The sequence below is a fragment of the Malaclemys terrapin genome, chromosome 15, assembly GCF_027887155.1.
Source record: "Malaclemys terrapin pileata isolate rMalTer1 chromosome 15, rMalTer1.hap1, whole genome shotgun sequence".
NCBI lineage: Eukaryota > Metazoa > Chordata > Testudines > Emydidae > Malaclemys > Malaclemys terrapin.
Window position 1 is genome coordinate 14,876,686 of NC_071519.1, and position 27,999 is coordinate 14,904,684.

The window sequence follows — 27,999 nt, forward strand, 5'->3', positions numbered from 1 at the left end:
TCCCCGCGTTCACCCCCCAGAGCCAGCCGCCCCCAGTTCTCCTCCCCGAGCCAGCCGTCGCTCACACTTCCCCCCCAGAGCCAGCCGCCCCCAGTTCTTCCCCCCGAGCCAGCCACCGCCCACACTTCCCCCCCCCCAGAGCCAGCCACCCCTGCGTTCACCCCCAGAGCCAGCCGCCCCCGCGTTCACCCCCCAGAGCCAGCCGCCCCCAGTTCTCCTCCCCGAGCCAGCCGTCGCCCACACTTCCCCCCCCAGAGCCAGCCGCCGCCCACACTTCCCCCCCCAGAGCCAGCCACCCCTGCGTTCACCCCCCAGAGCCAGCCGCCCCCGCGTTCACCCCCCAGCACAGACACAACCCCGGCCCCCCCCCGCACTGCCCCCCGGGCACAGACACACCCCCTCATTGCCCCCAAGCGCTTCCCCCCAGCACAGACACATCCCTCCCTGCCCCCCGCGCTGCCCCCCCCCGGCAGAGACACACCCCCTCCCTGCCCCCCCGCGCTGCCTCCCCCAGCAGAGACACACCCCCTCCCTGCCCCCCCCCCGCACAGGGACACACCCCCTCCCTGCCCCGGACAGAGACACACCCCCTCCCTGCCCCCCCCCGCGCTCCCCCCCCCGGCAGAGAAACACCCCCTCCCTGCCCCGGACAGAGACACACCCCCTCCCTGCCCCCCCCCGCGCTCCCCCCCCCGGCAGAGACACACCCCCTCCCTGACCCTCCCCCCCCGGGCAGACACACCCCCTCCCTGACCCCCCCGCGCGCTCCCCCCCCCCGGCAGAGACACACCCTCTCCCTGCCCCCCCCCGCGCGCTCCCCCCCCGGCAGAGACACACCCCCTCCCTGCCCCCCCCCCGCGCTCCCCCCCCCGGCAGAGACACACCCCCTCCCTGCCCCCCCCCCCGCGCTCCCCCCCCGGCAGAGACACACCCCTCCCTGACCCTCCCCCCCGGGCAGAGACACACCCCCTCCCTGCCCCCCCCCGCGCTCCCCCCCCCCGGCAGAGACACACCCCCTCCCTGCCCCGGACAGAGACACACCCCCCTCCCTGCCCCCCCCCGCGCTCCCCCCCCCGGCAGAGACACACCCCCTCCCTGACCCTCCCCCCCGGGCAGAGACACACCCCCTCCCTGCCCCCCCCCGCGCTCCCCCCCCGGCAGAGACACACCCCCTCCCTGCCCCCCCGCGCGCTCCCCCCCCCGGCAGAGACACACCCCCTCCCTGCCCCCCCCGCGCTCCCCCCCCCGACAGAGACACACCCCCTCCCTGCCCCCCCCGCGCTCCCCCCCCCCCCGACAGAGACACACCCCCTCCCTGCCCCGGACAGAGACACACCCCCCCTGCCCCCCCCGCGCTCCCCCCCGGCAGAGACACACCCCCTCCCTGACCCTCCCCCCCGGGCAGAGACACACCCCCTCCCTGCCCCCCCCGCGCGCTCCCCCCCGGCAGAGACACACCCCCTCCCTGCCCCCCCCCGCGCTCCCCCCCCGGACAGAGACACACCCCCTCCCTGCCCCCCCCCGCGCTCCCCCCCCCGGACAGAGACACACCCCCTCCCTGCCCCCCCCCGCGCTCCCCCCCCGGACAGAGACACACCCCCTCCCTGCCCCCCCCCGCGCTCCCCCCCCGGACAGAGACACACCCCCTCCCTGCCCCCCCCCGCGCTCCCCCCCCGGACAGAGACACACCCCCTCCCTGCCCCCCCCCCGCGCTCCCCCCCCGGACAGAGACACACCCCCTCCCTGCCCCCCCCCGCGCTCCCCCCCCGGACAGAGACACCCCCCCTCCCTGCCCCCCCCCGGCAGAGACACCCCCCCTCCCTGCCCCCCCCGCGCGCTCCCCCCCGGCAGAGACACCCCCCCTCCCTGCCCCCCCCCCGCGCTCCCCCCCCGGACAGAGACACCCCCCCTCCCTGCCCCCCCCCGCGCTCCCCCCCCGGACAGAGACACCCCCCCTCCCTGCCCCCCCCCGCGCTCCCCCCCCCGGACAGAGACACACCCCCTCCCTGCCCCCCCCGCGCTCCCCCCCCAGACAGAGACACACCCCCTCCCTGCACCCCCCCGCGCTCCCCCCCCGGACAGAGACACACCCCCTCCCTGCCCCCCCCCGCGCTCCCCCCCCGGACAGAGACACACCCCCTCCCTGCCCCCCCCCGCGCTCCCCCCCCGGACAGAGACACACTCCCTCCCTGCCCCCCCCGCGCGCTCCCCCCCGCAGAGACACACCCCCTCCCTGCCCCCCGCGCGTCTCCCCCCCCCGGACAGAGACACACCCCCTCCCTGCCCCCCCCCGCGCGCGCTCCCCCCCCGGACCAGAGACACACCCCCTCCCTGCCCCCCCGCGCGCTCCCCCCCGGCAGAGACACACCCCCTCCCTGCCCCCCCGCGCGCTCCCCCCCCCGGACAGAGACACACACCCCCTCCCTGCCCCCCCCCGCGCGCTCCCCCCCGGCAGAGACACACCCCCTCCCTGCCCCCCCCCCGCGCTCTCCCCCCGGACAGAGACACACCCCCTCCCTGCCCCCCCCCGGACCAGAGACACACCCCCTCCCTGCCCCCCCCCGGACAGAGACACACCCCCTCCCTGCCCCCCCCCGGACAGAGACACACCCCCCCCCGACAGAGACACACCCCCTCCCTGCCCCCCCCGTGTTCCCCCCCCGCCGGGCACAGAGCCGCCCCCTCCCCCGGGGCTGAGCATGACGCGGCCGGTCACTCTGCCCCGAGGGGGCGGGGCCGGGGTCACGTGCTCCTGTCACCCCCTAACGATGCGACGGGTGTGAACTACAAAGCCCAAGAAGCAACGCGCCGCTGTTCCCATCTCACCCGAACGGGGAGGAGACAAAGGCGCATGCGTGGGAGTCCCCTCGCAGAACCGGAAACTACACGTCCCATGGGGCGCCGCACTACCGCGAGCATGCGCAGTGCATCCCTTTCGCCTTGCACCGCCCCGGAGCCTCCGCGCTGTCGCCAGCACCTCCCACGCTCGTCGTTCGGCCACGGTACGGTGCAGCCTGCGGCGGGTGCGGGACTCCGGCCATAGGAGCGTTTAGCCTTGGGGATTTCGTAGGCGGAGGCCGCGACTTTCACCGGGGCGGAGGGCGGCATGTAAATCGGAGAGGGCGCATGCGCCGGAAGCAAAGCGCGCCGCGGCATAGAAAATGCGCATGCGCCGTAGATGGTGTTATTGGCGCGAGATTGAATGTGCGCATGCGTCACGGGCTTGCCCCCCCTTGCACGTTGGGAAAGGCTCCTCAAGCTGATTGGGCTGCGCATGCGCCTTTTGTGAGCAAAAAAGGCGGGAGTTCACCCCCCTCATTTGCAGCTGCGCATGCGTGTGGGTGGGTTACAGCTCCTGCGGTGACCCCTGACCCCCCTGTATCCTAACCCAGGGCCTGCTGGGAGTGTCTGCCCCCCCCCACTCCCGCCCCGGCCCCAGGGCCTGCTGGGTAGGGTTACCCTACGTCCTCTTTTTCCCGGACATGTCCGGCTTTTCGGCACTCAAACCCCCGTCCGGGGGAATGGCGGCTCTGCTCCTCCCGACTCTCGGCTCTGTTTAAGAGCCGGGCTGCCCGAGAGCTACCGGCTTCGGCAGCCCCCGTGCCTCCGGACCCTGCGCCCCAGCCGGGCACTTCCCCTCCGGGCTCTCGGCGGCGCAGGGTCCGGAGGCACGGGGGCTGCCCAAAGCCGGTAGTGCTGGGGCAGCCCGGCTCTTAAACAGAGCCTAAGAGGAGCAGAGCCTCCAGCTGCGGGGGCTCTGCTCCTCTTCAGCTCTGTGTAACTGACACAGTGTAAGTTACGCAGAGCCGCCGGAGCCCGGGAGGGGAAGTGCCCGGCTGGGGGCACCAGGGTCCGGAGGCATGGGGGCTGCCCAAAGCCCGAGCGCTACCCGGCTTCACGGTTTGCTGGGCAGCCTCCAGACCCTGTGCCCCCGGCTGGGCGCTTCCCTCCCGGGCTCCAGCTGCGCTCCCGGGCTCCAGCTGCCCCCAGACCCTGCGCCCCCCGGGGCGCAGGGTCTGGGGCTGCCTTGGAAATCGTGATGCTGGTAGCACTGGGGCAGCCCTTTCCCCCGGCTGGGAGTGGGAGGGAGGAGGGGGCGGAGTTAGGGCGGGGAAGGGGCGGGGCTAGGGCCCGTGGAGGGTCCTCTTTTTTATTTATGAGATATGGTAACCCTACTGCTGGGAGTGTCTGCCCCCCCCCTCCCGCCCCAGCCCAGGGCCTGCTGGGAGTGTCTTCCCCCCCCCCCCCCCCCCCGGCCCCAGGGCCTGCTGGGAGTGTCTGCCCCCAACCCTGGCCCCAGGGCCTGCTGGGAGTGTCTTCTTCTCTGTCTTCTGCCCAGGGCATTCTTGCAGCTTCCATCGGTTTTCCCCCCCTCCCCGCTCTCCTTGAGGATCATGGGAGTCTGCATGGGAGGGGCCAGGATTTGGAGGTAGTTTCTATAGTGGGTGGTGCGGGGGGGCTACTCCAGCGGCTAATTCTTTTCCTTTCCCTGTAGCCACCATGGCTCTGGTGTCGGCATGATTCGCGCATCGCGGAACTCCTGGGGGAGCTGCACCAGCTCATCAAACAGACACAGGTAACGTGGCCCCAGGGGCCTTCCCAGCATGCCCTGGGGCTGGTGGGAGCTCAGGGCTGAGGGGCCTTCCCATCATCCTCTGGGTTTCCAGAAGTGGGATGCCTTCTTGTTCTCTGGGATTGACTGAGGAGCCCTGCCAGCCCCAGAGGACTCTGGGATGAGGGAGTTGGCTTAGGGGAACCATCTCCTTTGGTTGGAGTTAGGGCGTGGGGCCACCTACCCCTTCTTTGTGACAGGGAGCCACAGGCCACCACCCTTTATCCCCTTCCCTCTGTGCCCCCAGGAGGAGCGGGTCGCGGAGCGAGCACAACCTAGTCAACATCCAGAAAACACATGAGCGGATGCAGACAGAGAACAAGAGTGAGTGTGGGGGCTGGGAGCCAGGACTCCTGGGTTCTTTCCCAGGCTCTGGGATGGGAATGGGGTCTAATGGGTCAGAGCAGGGGATGGGGGGCACTGGGAGCCAGGACTCCTGTGGGTCAAGCTGTCCTGCAGTGACTTGACTGTGGGTACCAACCTCAGGGCAGACTGTTCGGAGCCAGGGCCCAAACCTCAAATTGTCTGTGAGTTCTGTACTTGCATTTCACCAACCAAGTATCGAATATCAGCTCCTCTGGCACCGACACAGCCTTGCCATGGAGTCACGGACAGCCCCCTGGGGCTATCCAGTCTGTCCCCAAATCACAGCAACATTCAGGTTACTCCCTGTCCCAAAGGACCAGTCACTCACCCCAGGTCAGCTGCACCTCAGATCTCAGCCCAGACATAACGCTGTAGCCAGTCCTACAACAAGCCAGCTACGGTTTATTAAGCAGGGAGTTACTCCCCAAGTAACGCTGGACCACACACACACGAGTTCCAGTCACAAGTCCCCAAAGGTGACAGAGGTTCCTGTGAGAAGCAGGCTCTGCATGGCCATTGGGGCTACCCCAGGCCGAACCCCTGGAACCAGACTGACCCTGACCATGGCTGAGCTGGCACCACACCCCACATCGTCACCGACCCTCCTGAATATGCCCCAGGCTCCCCGTCCCCTGTCTGCCGCTACAGTTCGTTTCCCCTTGGTGTGGCCTCTTTCCACGTCAGACTGCTGCAGAGCTTAGCACCAGCGTAACCGCCTGGGTGGTCCCTTTGGTTCGGTGCAACCTATTGGCAGTGAGTGCTCTGTTCCGGGGGGAGCACACTGTCTCGAAACCCCCTCACACACCTCTGGTAATAGCTGGCCAGACCAGTAAAGGATTGGACCTGAGCCTTGGTTTGTGGGGCAGGCCAGCTCCAAATGGCTTCTACCTTCCAAGGGTCATAGAATCACAGGACTGGCAGGGACCTCGTGAGGTGTCTAGTCCAGTCCCCTGCCCTCGGGCAGGATGAATTATCTAGGCCATTCCTGACAGGTGTTTGGAGATTTTTTAACAGCAGGTTAGACAATGATGGAGATTCCACCAACTTCCTGGGCAATTTATTCCAGTGCTTAACCACCCTGACAGGAAGTTTTTCCTAATGTCCAACCTAAACCGCCCTTGCCGCAGTTTAAGCCCACTGCTTCTTGTCCTGTCCTCAGAGGTTAACGAGAACAATTTTCTCCCTCCTCCTTGTAACAACCTTTTACATACTTGAAAACTCTTCTCATGTCCTCTCTGTCTTCTCTTCTCCAGACTAAACACACCCAGTGTTTTCAATCTTCCCTCATAGGTCAAGTTTTCTAGACCTTTAATCATTTTTGTTGTTCTTCTCTGGACTCTCTCCAATTTGTCCACATCCTTCCTGAAATGTGGCGCCCAGAACTGGCCACAATACTCCAGTTGAGGCCGTATCAGCATGGAGTAGAGTGGAAGAATTACTCCTCGTGTCTTGCTTACAACACCCCTGCTAATACCTCCCAGAATGCCGTTTGCTTTTTTTGCAACAGCGTTACACTCTTGACTCATATTTAGCTTGTGATCCACTCTGACCCCCAGATCCCTTTCTGCCGTACTCCTTCCTCGGCAGTCATTGCCCATTGTGTATGTGTGCAACTGATTGGTCCTTCCTAAGTGGAGCACTTTGCATTTGTCCTTATTGAATTTCATCCTATTGACTTCAGATGATTTCTCCAGTTTGTCCAGATCATTCTGAATTTTAATCCTGTCCTCAAAAGCACTTGCAACCCATCCCAGATTGGTATCATCTGCAAACTTTATAAGTGTTCTCTCTATGCTATTATCTAAATCATTGATGAAGAAATTGAACAGAACCAGACTCAGAACCGATCCCTGCAGGACCCCACTCGTTATGCCCTTCCAGCTTGACTGTGAACCACTGATAACTACTCTCTGGGAATGGTTTTCCAACCAGTTTTGCACCCACCTTATAGTAGCTCCATCTAGGTTGCATTTCTGTAATTTGTTTGAGACGGTCATGCGAAACAGTATCAAAAGTTTCACTAAAGTCACAATATACCACATCTACCACTTCCCCCCCATCCACTAGGCTTGTCAGCCTGTCAAAGAAAGCTATCAGGTTGGGGTGACAGGATTTATTTTTGACAAATCCATGGTGACTGTTACTTATCACCTTATTATCTTCTAGGTCAGGGGTAGGCAACCTATGGCACGCGTGCCGAAGGCGGCACGTGAGCTGATTTTCAGTGGCTCTCACGCTGCCTGGGTCCTGGCCACCGGTCTGGGGGGCTCTGCATTTTAATTTAATTTTAAATGAAGCTTCTTCAACATTTTAAAAACCTTATTTACTTTACATACAACAATAGTTTAGTTCTATATTATAGATTTATAGAAAGAGACCTTCTAAAAACGTTAAAGTGTATGACTGGCACGGGAAACCTTAAATCAGAGTGAATAAATGAAGACTCGGCGCACCACTTCTGAAAGGTTGCCGACCCCTGGTCTAGATGTTTGCAACCAAGCCCACTGCCCACCTGTGTCCTAGGTGAGGTACCTCTGTGGCCCCTGGCTTGCATGTGGACACCTGGCTTCTCTGAGCCTCTGCAGTAGAATTCTCACATCGGCCAGGAGTCACTAAACAGTCAAGTCGTCTACATAGGGCCTTGAGAAGGTCTGTGATCCCTGCAGCACCTCCTTGAGAAGCCTCTGGAAGGTGGCCCCCATATTAATTAACCCAGAAGGCATAACCCTAAACTCCTACAGGCCAGACTCCGCTCTGAAACCTGACTTTACCTGGGCAGCACCCTAAGGGAATTTGGCAATACACTCGAGTCAAAACCAGAGAGTTTCTGAATCTTGCACTCCCCGTTAGATCCAGCAGGTCCTGTATCGAGGGTGTGGGCTACGGGTCAGGTTGGGTGACTGTGCTCACCCTTCCAAAATCCACACACTAGCTCATGGGTTTAGGCCTTTTAGGTCCCTTCACCATTGGAGACGCCTGGGGCTTTTCAACTCAATCACCCCCACCTCCAGCGTGCGGTCCACCTCCTCCTGAATGCATCCTTGTGTCGCCCCTTTGGCACTGTTACCCACACACTCTGGGGCACCCACCCTTCCCTTCCATGGGCTCAATGCGTAACCCGGTTAATTTAGGCACCTACCCTTTCCCGTTGCTGGGGCTCGGGGTGAAAGGCACCCACCTTTACCCCATTCCTGGGGCTCGGGGCGAAAGGCGCCCACCCTTACCCCGTTCCTGGGGCTCAAGGCTTCATTGTACCGCAACGCTCTCCTGGCAACAGAAATTATTACGTGACCCCAGGAAGGGAGACCAAAGCGTGAGCCCAGCCACCCGGCACAAGGGGGCCAAAGGGCTTCAGCCCCAGGTTGGGGGGTCTGTAACCTGAACCCTGCTACCTGGGGCTGAAGCGCTCGGGCTTTGGCCCGGACCCCAGCAAGTCTAACACCAGCCCTGGGGACCCCATTAAATCAGGGTCGCAACCTGCTTTGGCGTCCCGACCCACGGGTTGAGAACCATACCTCACATGGCATGTTTTACATACAGTATCACAGTTCTATCGAAATGATGAACGTGGGGGTCCAGGGCGCTCCCCCCGAGGTATATGTGTCACACCAATCAGGCCCCACCACCTTAGCTGTCATGGACCCCCGGGCGCTCTCAGCTCCATGCGGCCCCTGGGAGTAACCCCCTTCAGTGTGACATCCTCCTCGTGCCCCCCTTTTTAACACAATACACAATGCTAGCCACAAGACAGCACCATCTTCATCACCACAGTAGATCCATGGTATTCTGGGTTACTTTTTCAGCTGGCGCCAGCTTTTCCTGAAGTTCTGAAAGACAAAAAGAATATTTTTCTACCCCCTTTAGGGGGTGGCAGATTATTGCTTAACATACCCCTTCCTTTTACAGATCTCCTTGCAGGCGGCAGGCAAACAGAGGAATTGCCCCCGTACTTTCCTGTGTTTTGTTCTATAGGCAGGGGCATCATCCCACTGCTCAGTCATGAAATTCAGGCCTCAGTTTCCGTTTTTATACAGCAGACCAGGTTGTAATGTTTCTCCGCTGTGCCAAGCTCTAGGTATGGATTCACAGGTAAGAGCTGGGAACCGTTAGTAGCGTAAAGCTTTTTAACCTGTGGTGTGTTCCCAATAACCGTTTCTAGCAATAACCTCCTGTTACAGGTTTTTCCCCAAATCACACACATGATCCATTGTTACCGGGTTACTCATTAACATTACATGTATCCCAGCGTTTAACCTTAACAACAACATTAGCATCAAATCTCTGACAAGTGGGTGTGGATAAGTATCTTGTTATACCGCGCCGTTTATTTAGACAATCTGTCTCTGAGGCCAGTGTGTACAGTACCCTCTTGGAATCTGTCTAGGCTTTCATTTCATTCTGTCCTGGGGGTTGGGTACGTTTTGAAGGGACTGTTGCCTGCTACGGGTTAACCTGTCCCTCAGTATCACGACTGACTTGTTTCCCACCTCCCTTTGCTGGAGGGTCAGAATGCTGGCCAGGTGCCTCCCTTAGCCGCACCCCCGGGGATGGGCAGTTCTCTCCTTCCCCATCAGCTCGGTAACTTGCATCAGCACGGACTCCACTGCCTGTTGCTTTTCCTTGGAGATTTTGAAAACTGAAATAAACAATTTCTAGCCACCTTCCATGGTTTCAGTAGTGAGGAACGGAACCATTTTAGCCATGGCTTGTTGGCGTCTTTGACCTTTTTTCTCCCCCGGTATGCTGTTGGGCTGGCCTTTTTCCGCAGCCTCATTTAAAGTCCGGGTTGCACCTTGTTGTCTCTCTGGTTCTTTTAAAGCACACAGCCATCTGAAAAAGGAACCCACCTGTCCCGGCTCCTTTTGGAGCCCGTGCAGGGTTTGAATTAAATAGCAGGTTTTGTTTACGTTTCTTTTGCCGCTTCTCCGGTATGCACTGCATGTGTCATGGGAAAATGCACATTCCTGCCCTGCCTGAACTTGTATCACATTGTATTAGCCAGACCCGTTTTTACAGATGGTGTAACTGTTTCTTTTGTGCTCACGGAGTTTTCATGGACCCTTATCAAAGGGACTGTCTGATTCCTCACAGCCACCTTACGGCTCAATGTCCCTAACGTCGCTGCTGTGTGCACCTCACCCTGCTGGTGCTGCAGAGGGGCACTCCTTTCATTTCATTACTGCAGCTCTTAGCTGCTGTTTTGTTACCAAAATCCAGACTCTCTCCCCATTCTCCTGGTTCTGGCTGCCCCAGCCACATCCTCTGGTCCTTATTTAAAATGATATTAAACTTTATAGAGCATAGAAGTACCCAAAGGGTTAAATGCTAAATACCAAAGCCAAACCACACTGGTGTGTCTGGCAAAAGTGTATGTCAATTTTGCAGCTTTGAATGAGAGATTCAAATGGATTTTTAGTGGCATTGTTTAAAAAAAACAAAACCAATTCCATCTTAAACCTACAAAACAGGAATGTCGGTTTAGGTACGCACGCACACACACGTTAACTGTCAATGGAAACCCCTTATGTTCTTTTAGTGATTGTGACTAAATTGTCCATAGTCAAATGACTGAAATCCGCTTGTCCCTCTGCCTGCAGTAGTTATTTACAATGGATTGTTCACAGACCATTTCTTTGGAAAAGGGCCCATTTGCCTTCAGAATGGCTGCAAAGAAACCAAGAATTCTCTTCCTATCACACTTTCCCTCTTTAACATTTCCACAAAGTTCAACTGCTTAATTCCCCCCCGCCCCCGCCAACTCTGCAGCGTTCTCCCTCTCTTTCCTTAAATCCCTCATCTCCCAAAGTGACACCTGCCTCACCCAGATATCACCATTCCATGGATCATCCCAGGAGTCTGTATGGTGCCAGCATGTGCTCCTTTCACTCCTGTCACTATGCCCAGCGTGTTCTCCAGTCTCTCTCCATTGCCTGCCTGCTTGTCAGGGCCCGATCCTGCTGTTCTTGCAGAACCATCCCTCCCCTGGGCACGGGCCTCATCCCACTATCCATTTAGCAAGGAGGGTGGGTTCCTCAACTAGCCCCCAGCCCTCCTGGTCCTCCTGGTCCCTTTTCTTCCTTCCCTTTCCCTCTTGTTGTTCTGGGGAGGTCATTCTGCCAGGAAGGTGGCGATCCTTTCTGACAGAAGGCACTGGTACTCTGCTGTTATTTATTGTATTAGACTCTTATCAGCTCAGTCCCAAAGACCTTAGGCTGCCCGCATTCTCCACCAAATCGGTTACCTACACACTCCAGGGCACTCACCTTTACCCTGGGCTCAAGGCCTAACCCAGTTAATTTAGGCACCGCTGACGCTTTCCCAGTTCCTGGGGCTCTGGGCGAAAGGCACCTACCCTTACCCCCTGAGCCTAGGAACGGGGTAATCTTCTGCAGATTTGTGGGGCCTTTTACCAGGGAAAGAGCCTTACACAGTAATATCCTTAACCTCTGTTCATTAACAGTTACCAACACAGAATGTACACGCGGAGCGTACGGTGCTCACCGCACCCTGGAGTTGGTTCCAGAAAACTTCCCTTTGGGCCCCAGTCTATACAGTGAAACTTGGGTCCTGCTTAGCTGTGCCGTAACCAGTCGTAAACTGAGTGCTACAAAGCAGTGTTTTTCCCCCATCCTAGCCCATTATGAAACAGTTCTTTACCCAATCAGACCCCACCACATTAGCTGGGTTAAATCTTGCAGAATAAGTTACCTCACAGACAGAAACAATCAAAGAACCAGACAGAAATGCTACAGCTAAACAATGGAGACGTGGGCGCCAGAAAGGCAAAAGACTGGAAGTAGAGATTTCACAATCCCAACTGTTAAGAAGTGGTTCCTTGCCAGACAGAACGCTGCCAAACAACGTTTTCTGTAACCAGCGTAACCTCTGCTTCCTTCTCTGGTGCCGCTGGGCACTGTGGGGACAGGAGCCTTCTGGGCAGCCCCGTAGGACATGGTTCGCATGCAGTGTAGAGGGAACGTGAGGATGGGACTTTCTGCCTCTTAGTTTGTAGCTGCTGCGACTTACTAAAGAAAAGGGCCTCAGACCTTACAGTCCGGCTTGCCCTGCTGTGGGGGGCAGGGCCCTGGCTCTCCTGTGGAGCACACTGTGGAGTTAGTTACACCCTGCCTGTGGTATATCAAGGGGGCCAACATCTTCTGCTTACCCCTGCTGGCCAGATCCCTTAAAGGGGCAGTAAAGGCTCCCTCACCAGCCCAACAAGTCAGGCTCTCCCTCGTCTTCTCTCATCCCATTGCCATGTACAGTTTGCACAGCTGCCCTTCTGTGGGGTGTCCTTGCACCATGTGACCTATTGCCTCGAAAGATCCCTCCCAGCAATCCTGCATCTTGTTCTTCCTCACCGGGATCCACACTAGCACCACGAGGCCTGGCTGCAGCCTGCCTGACAGGCCGCGCTCTCCGGGGCTCCTGGCAGGTTCTGATGCACCAGGTCCTTCATAGCCTTCACGTTCTCTTGAAAAGGCAGGACCGGCTCCCCATGGGCCATCCTGTCTCCTCGGTGCTGCCTTCCCATGAGCCTCCTGTGAAACCTAGGAGTCTCCTCGCCTTTGTCCCACAAGGGAGATTGGCACTCGCGGCTGTGAGTCACTCCAGACAACAGGACAATCTCCCATCAGACCGTCAGAAAACAGGGCAGGCCCCCCAAGTTGGGGGTGTGCGTCTGTTATTAGATTTCACCAAGCCAGTGACAATTGTGCGCCCCTGGATCACTCCATTCCCATTGAGCCATGGACAGTCCCCGTAGGGACATCTTACCACCCAGACACACGGGACTTGGTGATACTGGTCGCTATACTAACATCACATCCCATTAGCTCATTCCCAGCCCCAAAGGGTCAGTCACTCACCCCAGAGACAGCGCTGGCAGCTGATTTCTCTAAGGGTTTATTAGCTCAGCAAAGGGAATGAGCTACTGAGAGGTTAAAGCAGGTAAAATACAGTAACAGGTGAGCCCAGGTTTGTAAGTCCAAAGCGGTAGCAGAGAGGTGGTGATCTGGGAGTTTTCCATGAGTCTCTCAGGGATACGCAGAGTAACTTTGGGGATCTGTGTCTTCCATGTGGAAGGCTTCCCTGTGAGTGGCCAAACAGTTTCAAGGAAAGATCCTTCATCTCCAATCCATCTTTTATGTCTTCTTCACCCAGAAAGCTCACTGGCGGGTTCTGTACCAGCGTGGGCCTTCCTTGGCTGGCGGTGCGTGAGGGATGCAAACTGTGTCTGTGAATTCCCACCGAGTACTCAATGGCCCTTGCTTTAAAGTTAGCAACCTTCTTCGTTTACATTTCCAAGGCTCCAGTCGCGTTTGGTGGGTAAACGTCATTACCGGGCTAGACGCTGTGTACGTGGCAATGGAATAGCCCACAACGAGCCCTCCTTTGTTTTCATGAAGTTCACCCGTCGAGTACATTCACATCTCAGTGCGAGCACACACTTTGGCTGTAGGGTTAATGAAGAACAGGGATATACATAATGTAATGGGTAGTAATCAACAGGTTATGGGTACACGAAGACAATCGCATTCACGTTCCCTTTGCGCTAGATGAACATTCGAGTGAATTCGTTCACTTAGCATTTCTTTGGTGGTCACACACAAGTGAATTGACCTGTTGCTCTGACCTGATATGGCCTGTCACACACATCTCAAGGTTCCCCCGTTCTCAATAAGGCATCTGCAACCATGTTCTCCTTTCCCTGGATATGAATTATGTCCCTGTCAAATTCCTCTAGGGCTAGACTCCAATGACATCATCTTGAATTGGTCCCCTTGGCTGGTGCAGCCCTTGCAAAGGGACGTGAGTGCTTCAAAGAGGACATCTTTTACTATGAACAGCCAGGCAGCAGCCTAGCACTCCTCCTTGATTACAGCGTAGCTTTGTTGAGTGGGGGTCAGCTTTTTACCTAGCCTATCTCCTAGAGCTGGAAGGGACCCTGAAAGGTCATTGAGTCCAGCCCCCTGCCTTCACTAGCAGGACCAAGTACTGATTTTGCCCCAGATCCCTAAGTGGCTCTCTCAAGGATTGAACTCACAACCCCGGGTTTAATAGGCCAATGCTCAAACCACTGAGCTATCTCCCCCCCACACACACACTTTTTGCTTAAGTAGTCGTGGGGTGCCTGTTACCCCCTCCCATCTGGCAGCAGCGCTGCACCTAGCCCAGGGTTAGCAGCATCCGTGCACAGCACAAAGAGCTCACTGAATTCCGGGCTGACCAAAAATGCCTCTGTGGTATTGTGGAGCCTTTCTCACCGGCCTCCAGCCCCGCCACCCGCTCTGGCTTCCCCTCTTTTGTAAGGTCTGGGGAGGCCACGGTGTCACTAAACCCCTTTGGCCAGGCCAACCCAGGATTCGGCTTGGCTCAAGGGGCAGCCCACCTCCACATGGCCTCTACCATTAGTGGGTCGGGGCGAACCGACCCACTGCCCAGCCTGTCCCCGAGCTGGGACACCATTGCAGCCTCCAGCATACACTTGGAGACACAGGCACCATCTTTCCAAAGTGTTCGACCCCCGGCTCAGGCCCCGCCCCCATTCCAGCCCTTCCCCTAAGGCTTTGTCCCCGCCCTCCTTCTTTCCCTCCCCTGAGCACACCATGCCCTCGCTCCTCCCCCCTCCCTCCCAGCCTCCTGCGAAACCGCTGTCTGCGGTGGGCAGGAGGCGCTGGAGGGGTGAGAGGGATCTGATAGGGGGCTGCCAGTGGGTGCTAAGCACCCACCATTTTTTCCCCATGAGTGCGCCAGCCCCGGAGCACCCACGGAGTCGGCACCTATGCTTGGGGACCTTGACAGAGAGGTTGGCTTCCCTCAGCCTTTGTGACACGACTCCCCCGTGAGTCAAGTGGTCGTGCCAGGAGCAACTGAAAATAGCCAAGTCATCTACATAGACCCTGGCAAGTGTGTGTACCATGCAGCACCTGGCTGAAAGGCAGCCCCCAAATGTATTAATCCAAAAGCCATAATCTTAAACTCCGAGAGTCCAGATGCTACGAGAAAAGCAGATTTTTCCTGGACATCAGCATCTAAGGGAATCTGCCAATACCCATGAGTCAAATCCAGTGTGTTTCTGAACTTCGCACCCGGTACCTGGAGGTCCCGTAACTCCTCTGTTCAGGTGTGGGGTATGGGTCAGGCTGGGTATCGCGTTCAGATTCCTGTAATCCCCACACACAGTCTCGTGGTTTAGTCTTGTCTAGGACTAGGAGACGCCCAGGGGCTGTTTGACGTAATGATTACCTCCCACTGCCTGCAGGCTTTCCACCTCCTCCTGGAGGTGCTGCCGCATGTCCCATTTAGCCCAGGATGATCTGCCAGGCTCAAATAACCTGTAAGCTCTTCTCCCTTAAACCTGGCCGGTTGGCAAATCCCAGTCTGTGGTGCTCTGCGGGCCCACATTTCCTGCTTTGGGGCTGGAGTTAAACCCTCCCCCAACCCAGTGCTTTCCAGAGGGCCCCCCTCCCGATCAATTAAAGGGGCGGATAATGTTTCCTCATTGCACAACAGATCACGTTCACAGCCATCTCCCTTTCCTGGTAAGCTTTTAACCCGTTGATATGCGCTGTTTGAACAGCTCCTCTCCCCTTGGGCTCCCTTACCTCATATGTGACTTCATTCACTCTCTCTCACCTCAAAAAGTACTTCCCAGTAATCCCGCCTTTTGGTTTTCCTCACCGGCATCAGCATTCACACCAGATCACCGCTATCAAGTGACCTTTCCTCAGCAGGCCGATCCTACCAAGCTTTCTGACTCGCCTGACTTTTCTTAAGGTTCCAGCCACCTGCAAATTCTCCTTCACCGGCTGTCCTGTTTCCTCTGTACTGTGTTCCCAAGAGCTTCGAATCAAATCTAGGAGTCCCCTCACCTGCCTCCCATACAGAAGCAGGGGAGCAAAACCAGTAGGTTCTTGGGGTTCACATCTGTACACATATAGAAGCAAACAGCATGTTGGGAATCATTAGGAAAGGGATAAATAACAAGACAGAAAATATCATATTGCCTCTATATAAATCCATGATACACCCACATCTTGAACACTGTGTGCAGATCTTGTCGCTCCCTCTCAAAACAGATAGATTGGAATTGGAAAAAATTCAGAAACGGGCAACAAAAATGATTAGGGGTGTGGAACAGCTTCTGCAGGAGGAGAGATTAATAAGACTGGGACTGTTCAGCTTGGAAAAGAGATGACTAAGGGGGGATATGTTGGGAGCTATAAAATCATAACTGGTGTGGAGAAAGTAGACAAGGAAGTGTTATTTACTCCTTCTCATAACACAAGAACTAGGGGTCTTCAAATGACATTAGTCGGCAGCAGGTTTAAAACAAACACAAAGAAGTATTTCCACAACGCACAGTCAACCTGTGGAACTCCTTGCCAGAGGATGTTGTGAAGGCCAAGACTATAACAGTCTTCAAAAAAGAACTTGATAAGTTCATGGAGGATCGGTCCTTCAGTGGCTATTAGCCAGGATGGGCAGGGATGGTGTCCCTAGCCTGTTTGCCAGAAGCTGGGAATGGGCGACAGGGGATGGGTCACTTGCTGATTCCCTGTTCTGTTCATTCCCCCTGGGGCACCTGGCACTGGCCACTGTCGGTAGACAGGACACTGGGCTAGATGGACCTTTGGTCTGACCCAGTCTGGCCGTTCTTAAGAAACAGGAACAAAATGTCCCAGTTGTTCTCCTGCCTGGAAACATACGTTCTTCGCATAGCTTTCAAAATTCCATTAAATCCTTCCATAAGCCCCTTCATTTCAGGGTGGTAGGGAGCAGCCTTTATATGTTTCACTCCATGCAATTACCATAACTTTTTAAAGACAACAGACATAAAGTTTGCACCACGGTCTGTTAGGAATGCTCTGGGAAAATCTGCTCTGCTGAAAATGGTAAATAAAGCTGTAGCCCCAGTTTCAGCTTCACTCTTAGACACTTCAGTGCCTTCAGGATTCCTGGTGGCAAAATCCACCACACCAAGTATATATTTATTTCCACCCCTGGAAGGTTTAGTGAGAAATCCCACAATATCGACAGGCCTTGTGGGAAACCCCTTCTTAATAATGGGCGAAGGCTGCCGTGGTGCTTTGCACGGTCCCCTTAAGCCCTTAGTCTTCTGACACAAATCACAGCTTTTGCAATAATCTTTCACTGTCTGAAACATAGGAGGCCAGTAGAAATCCCTTAGCCTGTCACAGGTTTTCTCCACTCCTAACTGTCCCACGAATGGGCCATCATGGGCTACCTGAAGCAATTCTCTCCTGTATCATTCCAGCACAACTGTTTGCTTGCAGATTTCACCAGGACGCCTTTTCTTCCCTGTAGGAGCTTCCCTAAACAATACATCTTGCATAAGAAACCTCCCCCTTCCTTCCCCAGCCGGGGTGCCACTCTGAGCTGCAGCCTGCTCTTGTTCCAGAGAAGGATCAGATTGCTGGGCAGATAGAAAATCTTTTTGTGTTTTCACTTAAGCCCCGAGCAGATTCTGGCACAACACAAGAATTTCCTGCCTCAGCTGGCGAGCTGCTGTTCTCAACAGAAAAAGGCTTGAGGGCACTTCCCTCCCCTTGACAGCCTTCCCCACTGCTCACAGACAAAGCAGGTGTATCGACCCACGCTTTCCCTGGGACCTGCTTAGACAGGGCTACAGTGTTCTTACCTATTCAAATATCAGCTGGCAGCAAATTCCTAATGCCGGCCACAACGTCACCCTGAAAACCTTCCCCCTCATGGTGGACTTTAACCAGAGGCACAGTCACAGGAAATGCAGCCTAAGCCAAAATATTCAGACTTTTGCCTGGCTGTCTGTCCTCCTCCCTCACAAAACTGTCCTTAACCAAAGTAACTTGGGAGGCCGTGTCCCTCCGCCCGGCACACTCAATGCCATTCACTCTTAATAAACTCCTCACTACCGTCCCCAGACTCAGTCCCAATACAGGTTATGAGGCCGTTCTCTTCCACCACAACTTCCTCTGGGATCCAGGGGGCAGCATTAGCGCTCACAGTGGGAGCTGTGGCATGTACAGCGGGGGCTGAGAGTGCAGATTGTGGGATGACCTTAAGTTCTGGGCAATTTGGTTTTCTATGACCAAGAGCCCCACAGAGATGGCCGAGCCTGCCTTCCCTTAGTGTAAGCGGCTTTAAAATCTGGGCTCCCTGGAGGTTTTTTAACAAAGTTGGAGTTAGGTTTCTCCTAGACCCCTCATTTTGACCTGGGGAAACCCTTCTCCTGGGGGTTGCGCCTCTCCTGAGTCCTTGACTCAACTTATTCATCAGCAATTTCTGCTGCCTCCAAAACGGTGGGAGGTTTTTTGTCACAGGCGGCGCCGCTTTTACCTCATCAGTGACTACCCGCAAGAACTGCTCGTGTGCCATCAAATCAAGCCACTTGTCAAAGGGACCATCCGCCCTGCCCCAGTTATCCATATTGTCACATAACTGCGCAGCGTAGGCACTTACGCCACATGAGTGATACTGGCAGACAGTTTAAGATTTCTGATGATGGGGCAATCACTCGTTACCCAGTATGATCATCTTCCATGGGAACTATGGGTCCTCAGGTGGCCAATCCTTGAACCACAAGTGCTATTACAATGAGGGCAGATGTTTTCAGGCTCAGCAAGAGGCTGTTGACCATGACTGGAGACCAGTCTCCCCTTCCTCCTCTTATCCTCTTCGGGTTGTCGGCGAGCAAGTCCAAACTGCAGGGGACCATCACGTAGGACTTCACTCCATTTTAAGTGATCCTGGGCAAGTATCTCCCAAGTGTCAGTGTTTTAGGTTGTCTTCAGCAAGTCCTTATAACACTTCCGTTGTCCACCCACGTTACGGTACCCTTCTTTCAGCTGAGAGAACAGGACCTGTTTTGAGAGGCGATGGTCTGGCATCCGGACAACGTGAGTAGTCCAGCGGACTTGCTGACTGATTATCATTGCCTCGATACTGGTGGTCTGTGCCTCTTCCAGAACACTAATATTGGTGCGCCTGTCTTCCCATTTGATCTTCAGAATCTTACGAAGGCAGCGTTGGTGGTGCCTCTCAAGAACTTTCAAGTGGTGTCTATAGGTTGTCCAAGTTTCGGACCCATACAACAGTTTTGGGAGAATAATGGCTTAATAAACAAGAAGCTTGGTGTCTGTTTGAATGTCATGATCTTCAAAAAAACCTGTGCTGTAAATGAAAAAAAGCTACACTGTCACAGCTCAGGCGATGTTGAATTTCTGCATCAATATCTGCCTTGGATGAAAGATGACTTCCACGGGAGAGGAAATGATTGACATTCTCCAGTGCCACTCCATTGATTTTGATAGATGGGGCATGTAATACCTCATTTGGAGAGGGCTGATAGAGCACTTTAGTCTTCTTGATGTTAAGAGTGAAACCAAGACATGCGTAAGCATCGGCAGACACATTCAAGTTAGTTTGAAGATCTTTCTCAGAGTGGGCGAAGATTGTGTTGTCATCAGCAGACTGAAGTTCCACCATAGATGTTGTGGAGATCTCTCTCTTGGCTTTCAGCCTGCTAAGCCTGAACAGCTTTCCGTCCATTCGGTAAATGATTTCAACGCCAGCTGTCATCTGCCCAGCAATTAGGTAAAGAGTGACGGCAATAAAAACCGCAAACGTGGTTGGAGCGATGATACAGCCCTGTTTGACTCCTGTTTGTTCTTTGAAAGGTTCGCTCTGGGAGCCAGTGCTGCTCAGAACAGTCGCTTTCATGTTATCATAAAGCAATTTTAGGACATTTGATGTATTTATCAGGACATCCATCTTAGAAAGTATAATCCAGAGGGCACGGTGATTCACTGAATCAAAGGCTTTTGTTAGATCAATAAAAGCCATGTACAGTGCTCGGTTTTGCTCCCGACACTTTTCTTGCAGCTGCTGTGCTGTGAAGATGATATCCGCAGTTCCATGACATGGTCGGAAACCACTCTGTGACTCCGGTAAAATTTCTTCTGACGGGGCAGAAGGCGGCTTGCAAGGATCCGTGCCGTCAGAACTTTGCCTGCAATGGCTAGGAGGAAGATACCATGATAATTTCCACAATCCGCTTTATCCCCTTTCTTGCAGAGGGTGACAATCAGGGCATCCCTCATTTCACTGGGTATCTCCTCCTTTATCCAGGTAAAGCTGCCGAATTAGCTCTGGTCCACCATCTTTAAAGATTTCAGTGGGGATCCCATCTAGACCTGCTGCCTTGTTGTTCTTCATCTGCTTGGTGGCTTTGTGTACCTCATACAAATTGGGAGGGTCTCAGAGCTCATCCCTAAATGGTTGTTGAGGGATTTGCTCAAGGACTTCATCTGCAATCATAGAATTACAGTTAAGGAGATCTTCAAAATATTCTTTCCAGTGAGAATTGATGGCTTCGTTGTCCTTCAGAAGTGTAGTTCCATCCTTAGAGCTAAGAGGATTCATACCATGACAAATTGGCCCGTAAACAGCCTTGGTGGCACTAAACATCAAGCGATAGGACTCCAGGGTGATCTTAAACCTTTTCAGTACGGTTTCTTTAAACTTCCTGTATATCATAGCATCAGCCATCTCCATTTCATTAGACTTGCCTGGCTTTTCCAGTCAGTTTGGGTAAGAGGATTGGCCTCCATTTATCCTATGGCTATCACAGTCTATCAAAGGTGGTTAGGAATTCCTCAGTGCCCTCAGACTCACGATGAATTGGGCAGAGTTTCTCCCACTCCCTGCTGTTGAGAGGGGATGTACCCACCAGCTCCTTTCGCTTCTTCAGGGTTTCCAGCTGCAGCCCATGAGCATTTCTCTCCGCTTCCAACTGCTCCCTGCATCTCTGGTGGGCTCTTTCCTCAATTTCCTCCTTCTCCTTGATCCGGAGTTCCACCATCGTTTCCTCGTGCTCACTGGGCTTCCAGGTGTCTCCACCACCCCATGTTGGCTGCAGCGCCTTCTGGGGCCTGGGGGAGGGGGCTGAGACCCTGCTCTTTGGTCAAAGTCCATGAGCAAAGCTCCCAGTCCTGATCTGAGTTTTTCTTCTTAAAGGAAGAACACAACTGCTCAAGGTCTTTTCTGTCAAGATCCGCGTGTGACTGTGATTCACCCATTGTGACTAACCCTTAACCCTTAAAAATCCCGATATCAAATGTACATTTTACCTAGCGCTGGGTTCTGAGCTTTCAGCCCAGTTGACCTGTGGATGTCACTTCTGCCGACTACGCCAATTGTCACGCTGGCTGAGTGGCTCACAGCTGCGAGTGCCAATCCCCAGTCAGAAAACAAGGCAGGCCCCCAAGCTGGGGGTGTGCGTCTGTCATTAGATGTCACCAAGCCAGTGACAACTGTGCGCCCCTGGATCACTCCATTCCCATTGAGCCACGGACAGTCCCCATAGGGACATCTTACCACCCAGACACACGGGACTTGGTGATACTGGTCACTATACTAACCTCACATCCCATTAGCTCACACCCAGCCCCAAAGGGTCGTCACTCACCCCAGAGACAGCGCTGGCAGCCGATTTCTCTAAGGGTTTATTAGCTCAGCAAAGGGAATGAGCTACTGAGAGGTTAAAGCAGGTAAAATACAGTAACAGGTGAGCCCAGATTTGTAAGTCCAAAGCGGTAGCAGAGATGTGGTGATCAGGGAGTTTTCCATGCGTCTCTCAGGGATACGCAGAGTAACTTTGGGGATCTGTGTCTTCCATGTGGAAGGCTTCCCTGTGAGTGGCCAAACAGTTTCAAGGAAAGATCCTTCATCTCCAATCCATCTTTTATGTCTTCTTTGCCCAGAAAGCTCACTGGCGGGTTCTGTACCCGCGTGGGCCTTCCTTGGCTGGCGGTGCGTGAGGGATGCAGACTGTGTCTGTGAATTCCCATCGAGAACTCAATGGCCCTTGCTTTGAAGTTAGCAACCTTCTTCGTTTGGTGGGTAAACGTCATTACCGGGCTAGACACTGTGTACGTGGCAATGGAATAGCCCACAACGAGCCCTCCTTTGTTTTCATGAAGTTCACCCGTCGAGTACATTCACATCTCAGTGCGAGCACACACTTTGGCTGTAGGGTTAATGAAGAATAGGGATATACATAATGTAATGGGTAGTAATCAACAGGTTATGGGTACACGAAGACAATCGCATTCACATTCCCTTTGCACTAGATGAACATTCGAGTGAATTCGTTCCCTTAGCATTTCTTTGGTAGTCACACACAAGTGAATTGACCTGCTGACCTGAGCTGGCCTGTTAGCACCACAGAGATAAAAGGGGGCAAATCCCATAGACTCTGGGGGGGACACTCCTGTACCCAGATAACAAATCGGGGAGCAACACACCAATCATTCTCTCACAGTGTACCATACAGCACCCGCATAGACTTCAGGGCCCCATGGAATCTTTCTACCAAACCGTTAGTCACTGGGCAATGGGGGGCAGCGTTCACATCCCTCACTCCGCTCAGCACCTGTCACTTTTTGAAAACTGCAGACATGAAATTTGCATCCCGGTCTGACAAGATTTCCCCGGGGAAACCAACTCGGCTAAAAACGGTGACTAGGGCAGTAGCCAGTTTCAGCTTCTATATCAGACAGAGCTGGGCCTTCAGGGTACCTAGCGGCAGCACCCACCACTCCCAGTCTGTTTCTTTCCGTTCCTGGGAGGCCAGGGTAGGGGGCCCACAATGTCCCCGGACCCTCTGGCAAACACCTCCTTAGCGATAGGCAGAGGTGCCCCGCAGGGTCTGTAACCGCTGGCGCTTCTGACACGACTCGTACTGTGATTTTCACTGTCTCAAACGCAAGGCCAGGAGCCTCGTTTGAGCCTCGCACGGGTTCTCTCCACGCCTCCCTGTCCAGCACAGGGGCAGTCATGAGCCACGTGCTGCAGCTCAGTTCTGCCCTTATCAGGCCCAACGCCTGCTTGCAAACCGCAGCAGGGTGCCTCTTTTTCCCTCCGCACGGCAAACCTTCTCGAAAAGCCGACGGAGGCGTTATTCTGAGCCACCTTCCTCTCCCTGGCCGGGGGGCAGCCTAGTGAGCCTCCATAAACTCCCTTGGAGTCTCACTCGCGTTAGGAGCGGACTCTGGCCAAGCAACGGACTCTCCAAACTCTCCTCTGGGGACAAACGGTTACTTTCTGCTGACAAAGGCCTGAGGGCGTTTCTCCTCCCTGCTGGCCACAGATAAGCCAGCGCGGCAGAGCCAGACTTCTGGCTGCGAGTTCTGATATTACCCTGCTGAGACGTGGCTCCAGTGTCCTTACCTCATAAAACAGGCGTGGGAAGCAGATTCCTAATGCCCAGAATACTACCCCTGGAAAGTCCTCACGCTCCAGGTAAACCATGGTCAAAGGTACAGAGACAGGGAATTTGGCCAGCGCTCATATTTGTAAGTTTTTACCTATATTTCTCCCTTACCAAACTTCCCTTGACCAAAGTGACTTGGGGTGCGGTGCCCCTCCAGCTCTTACCACAGCCCTCTTCATCAATTCTTCACTACCCGCCATGGCTTGTTCTAGACCGCCATAACGACTGCTTCTTGGAGCAGCTGGTCCTGGAACCCCCAAGAGGAGACGCAATTCTTGGTTTGGTCCTAAGTGGAGTACGGGATCTGGTCCAAGAGGTCAATAGAGATGAACCACATGGCAGTGGCGATCAACGTGTAATTACATCTAACATTCTTTGGGGGGTGGGGGCGAAGGATACCAAAGAAGCCCACCACAGTAGCATTTAACTTAGAAAACGAGAAGTACACAAGAACGAGGAAGCTAGTTACATGGAAATTGAAAGGAGCAGTCACAGGCGTGAAATCCCGGCAAGCCGCATGGAAACATTTTAAACACACCGTAATAGAGGCACAAATGAAATGTGTGCCCCAAATTGAAAAAACCCCGTAAGCTGACCAAAAACTACCACCACTAAACAACGGAATAGAAGAGGCAGGTAGAGGCAAAAGGAATCCTTTACAAATTGGAAGTTAAATCCTCCTGAGGAAAATAGAAAGGAGCATAACCTTTGGCAAGTCAAGAGTTTGTATAATTAGGCCAAACAAACAAACAAAACAGAATTTGAAGAGCAACTAGCAAAAGGCCCAAAAACTAACAGCAACAAAGAAAACGTCCATCCAAAGCAGGAAGCTGCCAAACGGTCGGTGGGGCCCCTAGCCGATCAAGGTGCCAAAGGAGCACTCAAGGACGATAAGGCCAGTGCATCTTTCTTCGCTGAGGTTCCCACACCTGAGCCAGTCTGCTTAGATGACAGATCCGAGGACCTGTCCCACATTGAGGTGTCAGTAGAGGAGGTTTTGGAACAAATTGATAAATGAAACAGTAACAAGGCACCAGGATCAGATGGTATCACCCAAGAGTTCTGAAGGAAATTGCAGAACTAACAACGGTGGTCTGTCCCCTATTGCTTAGATCAGCCTCGGGACCAGCCGACTGGAGGCTAGCTAATGAAACGCTGGTTTTTAAGAGGCTCCTGAGGCGATCCTGGCAGTCACAGGAATAAGCCCTGATAAAAACCTCGGGGACCCAGAGGTTAAATCCCCTACGTCTGCCACCACTGGGGGGCTCCTGGCCAGAGAAAACCAAACTGTGGCTGGTGGGGGTGCGGATTGTGGGGTTTTATCAGGGTTGGGGTTGGATTTCCTTCCAATCCCCTCCCCCCTCTTACCCTGGGTGCCTGGGGGGTTTCCCTTCCCCTGCGACTTGCATCCTCCATGGGCCCCTCATTCAACAGCAATTTCTGCAGCCTCTAAACCTGTGGATGGTTTTCACCTCACGGCTGCCTACACCTCCCCTGGAATTACCCACAACAGCTGCTCCTGGCATCGGACCGGACAGCTTTCCACAGTCCCCTTCAGCCCCCGCCCCCAGTATCGCATCAAACACCACATTTTATCCACACACTCAACATGAGGGACATAGTCAAACACCCTGACGTTTCTGTCCTTCAGTCGATAGCTCTTGGGGCTAGTGGGTTAGAGCAGGGGGGGCTGGGAGCCAGGACTCCTGGGTTCTCTCGCTGCTCTGGGAGGGGAGGGGGGGCTGGTGGGTTAGAGCAGGGGGGCTGGGAGCCAGGACTCCTGGGTTCTCTCGCTGCTCTGGGAGGGGAGGGGGGCTGGTGGGTTAGAGCAGGGGGGCTGGGAGCCAGGACTCCTGGGTTCTCTCGCTGCTCTGGGAGGGGAGGGGGGCTGGTGGGTTAGAGCAGGGGGGGCTGGGAGCCAGGACTCCTGGGTTCTAACACCCCCATCTCCTGCAGTCTCCCCCTATTACCGGACCAAGCTTCGTGGACTCTACACGACTGCCAAAGCTGATGCGGAGGCTGAGTGCAAGTGAGTGCCCCTCCTCCCCGTTCCCCGCAGCTGCCGATGGCCCTGCCCCACTGCTCACCCCCTGTCTGTCCTCTCACCCCCAGCATCCTACGCAAGGCGCTGGACAAGATTGCAGAGATCAAATCCCTTCTGGAGGAGCGGCGCATTGGTGAGTGTCCTCCCCTTCCCCCCATGCCTCCCCCCAGAATACGTCGGGGGTCCAGCCCCACACTGGGAGCACTCGGCATGAGCAGGAACTCCGATCATCCTTTGGGGCTTGGACGATGGAGTGTCTCTGAGGAGGGTGGGAGCTCCCATGATCCCCTGGGGCTGGGTGTCTGTGCTTGGGGGTGCTGGGGTCGGGGAGCCAGGCCTGCAGTTTCATCAATGGGGTGAATGGGAGAGGTGGGGCGCCCAGGGTGGGTGTGGTAATCCGGGCTGGGTGGCATGTGAACACAGGGTCAGAGTGTCTGCAGTGGGGTCAGTGTCTGTGTCCGAGTCACTGGGGGCAGGAAGAGGGGGCTCCCCCTAGCTCTGTGGGGCTCACCTCCCTTTCTCCCCCTACCCACAGCTGCCAAGATTGCCGGGCTCTATAACGACTCAGAGCCGCCCCGCAAGACCATGCGCCGGGGCGTCCTCATGACCCTCCTCCAGCAGTCAGCCATGACGCTGCCCCTGTGGATCGGCAAACCTGGGGACAAGTGAGTGTCGCTGGGGTCGCCCAGGGCAGCCTGGGGTGGGACTCTGTCCCCACACCCCAGGTAACCTTGCCCTCCTCTCCCCGCAGGCCGCCCCCACTCTGCGGTGCGATCCCCGCAGCCAGCGATTACGTGGCCAAGCCGGGGGACAAGGTGGCCGCTCGTGTCAAGGCTGTGGATGGGGACGAGCAATGGATCTTGGCCGAGGTGGTGAGCTACAGCCACGCCACCAACAAGTGAGCACCGGGTGTGGGTCCCCGGGGCTCCTGGGAAGAGTCAGCCCCACGCAGCTACAGCCAGCTTGGGGCATCAGCCATAGAGCTGGGCGACAAGGGGTACCAGACAATCCTACCTAGAAGTGCCAATCTAGGCCCTCAAGGGAGATGGCTGTATGATCCTGCAATCTTTTGGACTTAAGTCCCCTTTTTTTGCCACTTCAGAAGGGTAACTCTATGGTTCTACCACCTTAGAGAGGAGAAACACCTCTCCAGACACTTCAGGATGGCATCCCTATGGTTTCTGCTGTCTTGGTAGCATAGAAACCCCTTTCCAACTTTGCAGCAGGTGTGACTCTGGTCCTACCACCTTAGAGGTATGGAGGCTCCCCTCTAGCTGCTCGAGGGTGGCGGCTCTATGGTGCTGGATTGTGCTTATTTAGGACTTGACGGAGATGTTCTGTGGTATTGCAGCTCTAGGGGCATAGATACACTCTAGCCACTCAAAGGAGATGGCTCCATGGTTCTCCAGTAAGCGCTGCATAGTAATGCCTCTCTAGCTGCTCAGTGGAGATGGCTCTATGGTCCTGCAGCCTTAGGTCCTCCACTTGCCTAGCCCCTCACGGCGACGTCTCCTCTCTTTGCAGGTACGAGGTGGATGATATCGATGAAGAAGGCAAAGAGTAAGTGAGAGGAGAGGAGAGGAATGGAGAGGGGAAGGTGGTGGTGATGGGGAGGCTTTCTCGTCCGGAGGAGGTCCTGTCTCACCCTGTCTCCCCCCACCCCCCCCCCCCCCCCAGGCGTCACACCCTGAGCCGCCGCCGCATCATCCCATTGCCCCAGTGGAAGGCGAACCCTGAGACAGACCCTGAGGCGCTGTTCCAGAAGGACCAGCTGGTGTTGGCGCTGTATCCCCAGACCACCTGCTTCTACCGGGCCCTGATCCACGCCCCACCCCAGCGGGTAAGGGGCAGTTCCCCTCTGGGGGGCACTGATCTGAGACTGGCTGGGGGCACGGGATGGGGCCTTTCCTTACTAAGGGCTACCCAGACTCATCCAGCCCAGGGCGGGGACTGGCTGGCTCGGGGGTGGGGGCCTGTCCCTGGTGGGGGACGCTGGCTCTGATCCGGCCCCAGGGCAGGGACTGGCTGGCTCAGGGGGGTGGGGAATGGGGCGGGGACCTGTCCGCGGGGCGGGGCGCTGGCTCCGATCCAGCCCCAGGGCAGGGACTGGCTGGCTCAGGGGGGTGGGGAATGGGGCGGGGACCTGTCCACGGGGCGGGGCGCTCGCTCCAATCTGGCCCCAGGGTGGGGACTGGCTGGCTCCGATGGCAGGGAATGGGGCAGGACCTGTCCGCGGGGCAGGGTGCTGGCTCCGATCCGGCCCCAGGGCAGGGACTGGCTGGCTCAGGGGGGCGGGGAATGGGGCGGGGGCCTGTCCACGGTGCAGGGTGCTGGCTCCGATCCGGCCCCAGGGCGGGGACTGGCTGGCTCAGGGGGGCGGGGAATGGGGCGGGGGCCTGTCCACGGTGCAGGGCGCTGGCTCCGATGGTGGGGAATGCGGCGGGGGCCTGGGGTGCAGAAGGGCTCCAGCGTCTGACTCTGCCTCTCTCCAGCCCCAGGACGATTACTCGGTGCTCTTCGAGGACACGTCCTACGCGGACGGCTACTCCCCACCCCTCAACGTGGCCCAGAGATATGTGGTGGCCTGTAAGGAGACCAAGAAGAAGTGAGGTGGTGGCCTGTAAGGAGACCAAGAAGAAGTGAGGTGGTGGGGGCGGAGCTTGGGGGGCGCCCGTGAGTATAATAAAGGCTTCTCCACCC

At 55.9% G+C, this 27,999-nt stretch overlaps 1 protein-coding gene and 1 long non-coding RNA gene across 4 annotated transcripts; one reads left to right on the top strand and one right to left on the bottom strand.

Moving 5' to 3' along the window:
- Nucleotides 1-4,517: 4,517 nt before the first annotated feature.
- Nucleotides 4,518-27,989, top strand: LOC128823376 (SAGA-associated factor 29-like). Its single transcript, XM_054005622.1, has 9 exons — nucleotides 4,518-4,576; nucleotides 4,860-4,936; nucleotides 25,212-25,284; nucleotides 25,368-25,432; nucleotides 25,835-25,964; nucleotides 26,051-26,197; nucleotides 26,824-26,859; nucleotides 26,977-27,139; nucleotides 27,792-27,989. Exons 1-9 carry the CDS (start codon nucleotides 4,518-4,520, stop codon nucleotides 27,906-27,908), a joined length of 867 nt encoding a protein of 288 aa, XP_053861597.1. The 3' UTR covers nucleotides 27,909-27,989.
- LOC128823439 (uncharacterized) lies at nucleotides 12,868-19,793 on the bottom strand. Of its 3 annotated transcripts, XR_008441737.1 has the most exons (3): nucleotides 17,643-19,793; nucleotides 15,617-15,907; nucleotides 12,868-13,433 (listed from the first exon to the last, which is right to left on the bottom strand). It is a non-coding gene; the product is annotated as an uncharacterized LOC128823439 (long non-coding RNA). The 3 variants fall into 3 exon arrangements; XR_008441735.1 differs by lacking the exon at nucleotides 17,643-19,793 and having other exon boundaries at nucleotides 15,617-16,453; XR_008441736.1 differs by lacking the exons at nucleotides 15,617-15,907; nucleotides 17,643-19,793 and adding an exon at nucleotides 15,077-15,209.
- Nucleotides 27,990-27,999: the final 10 nt, after the last annotated feature.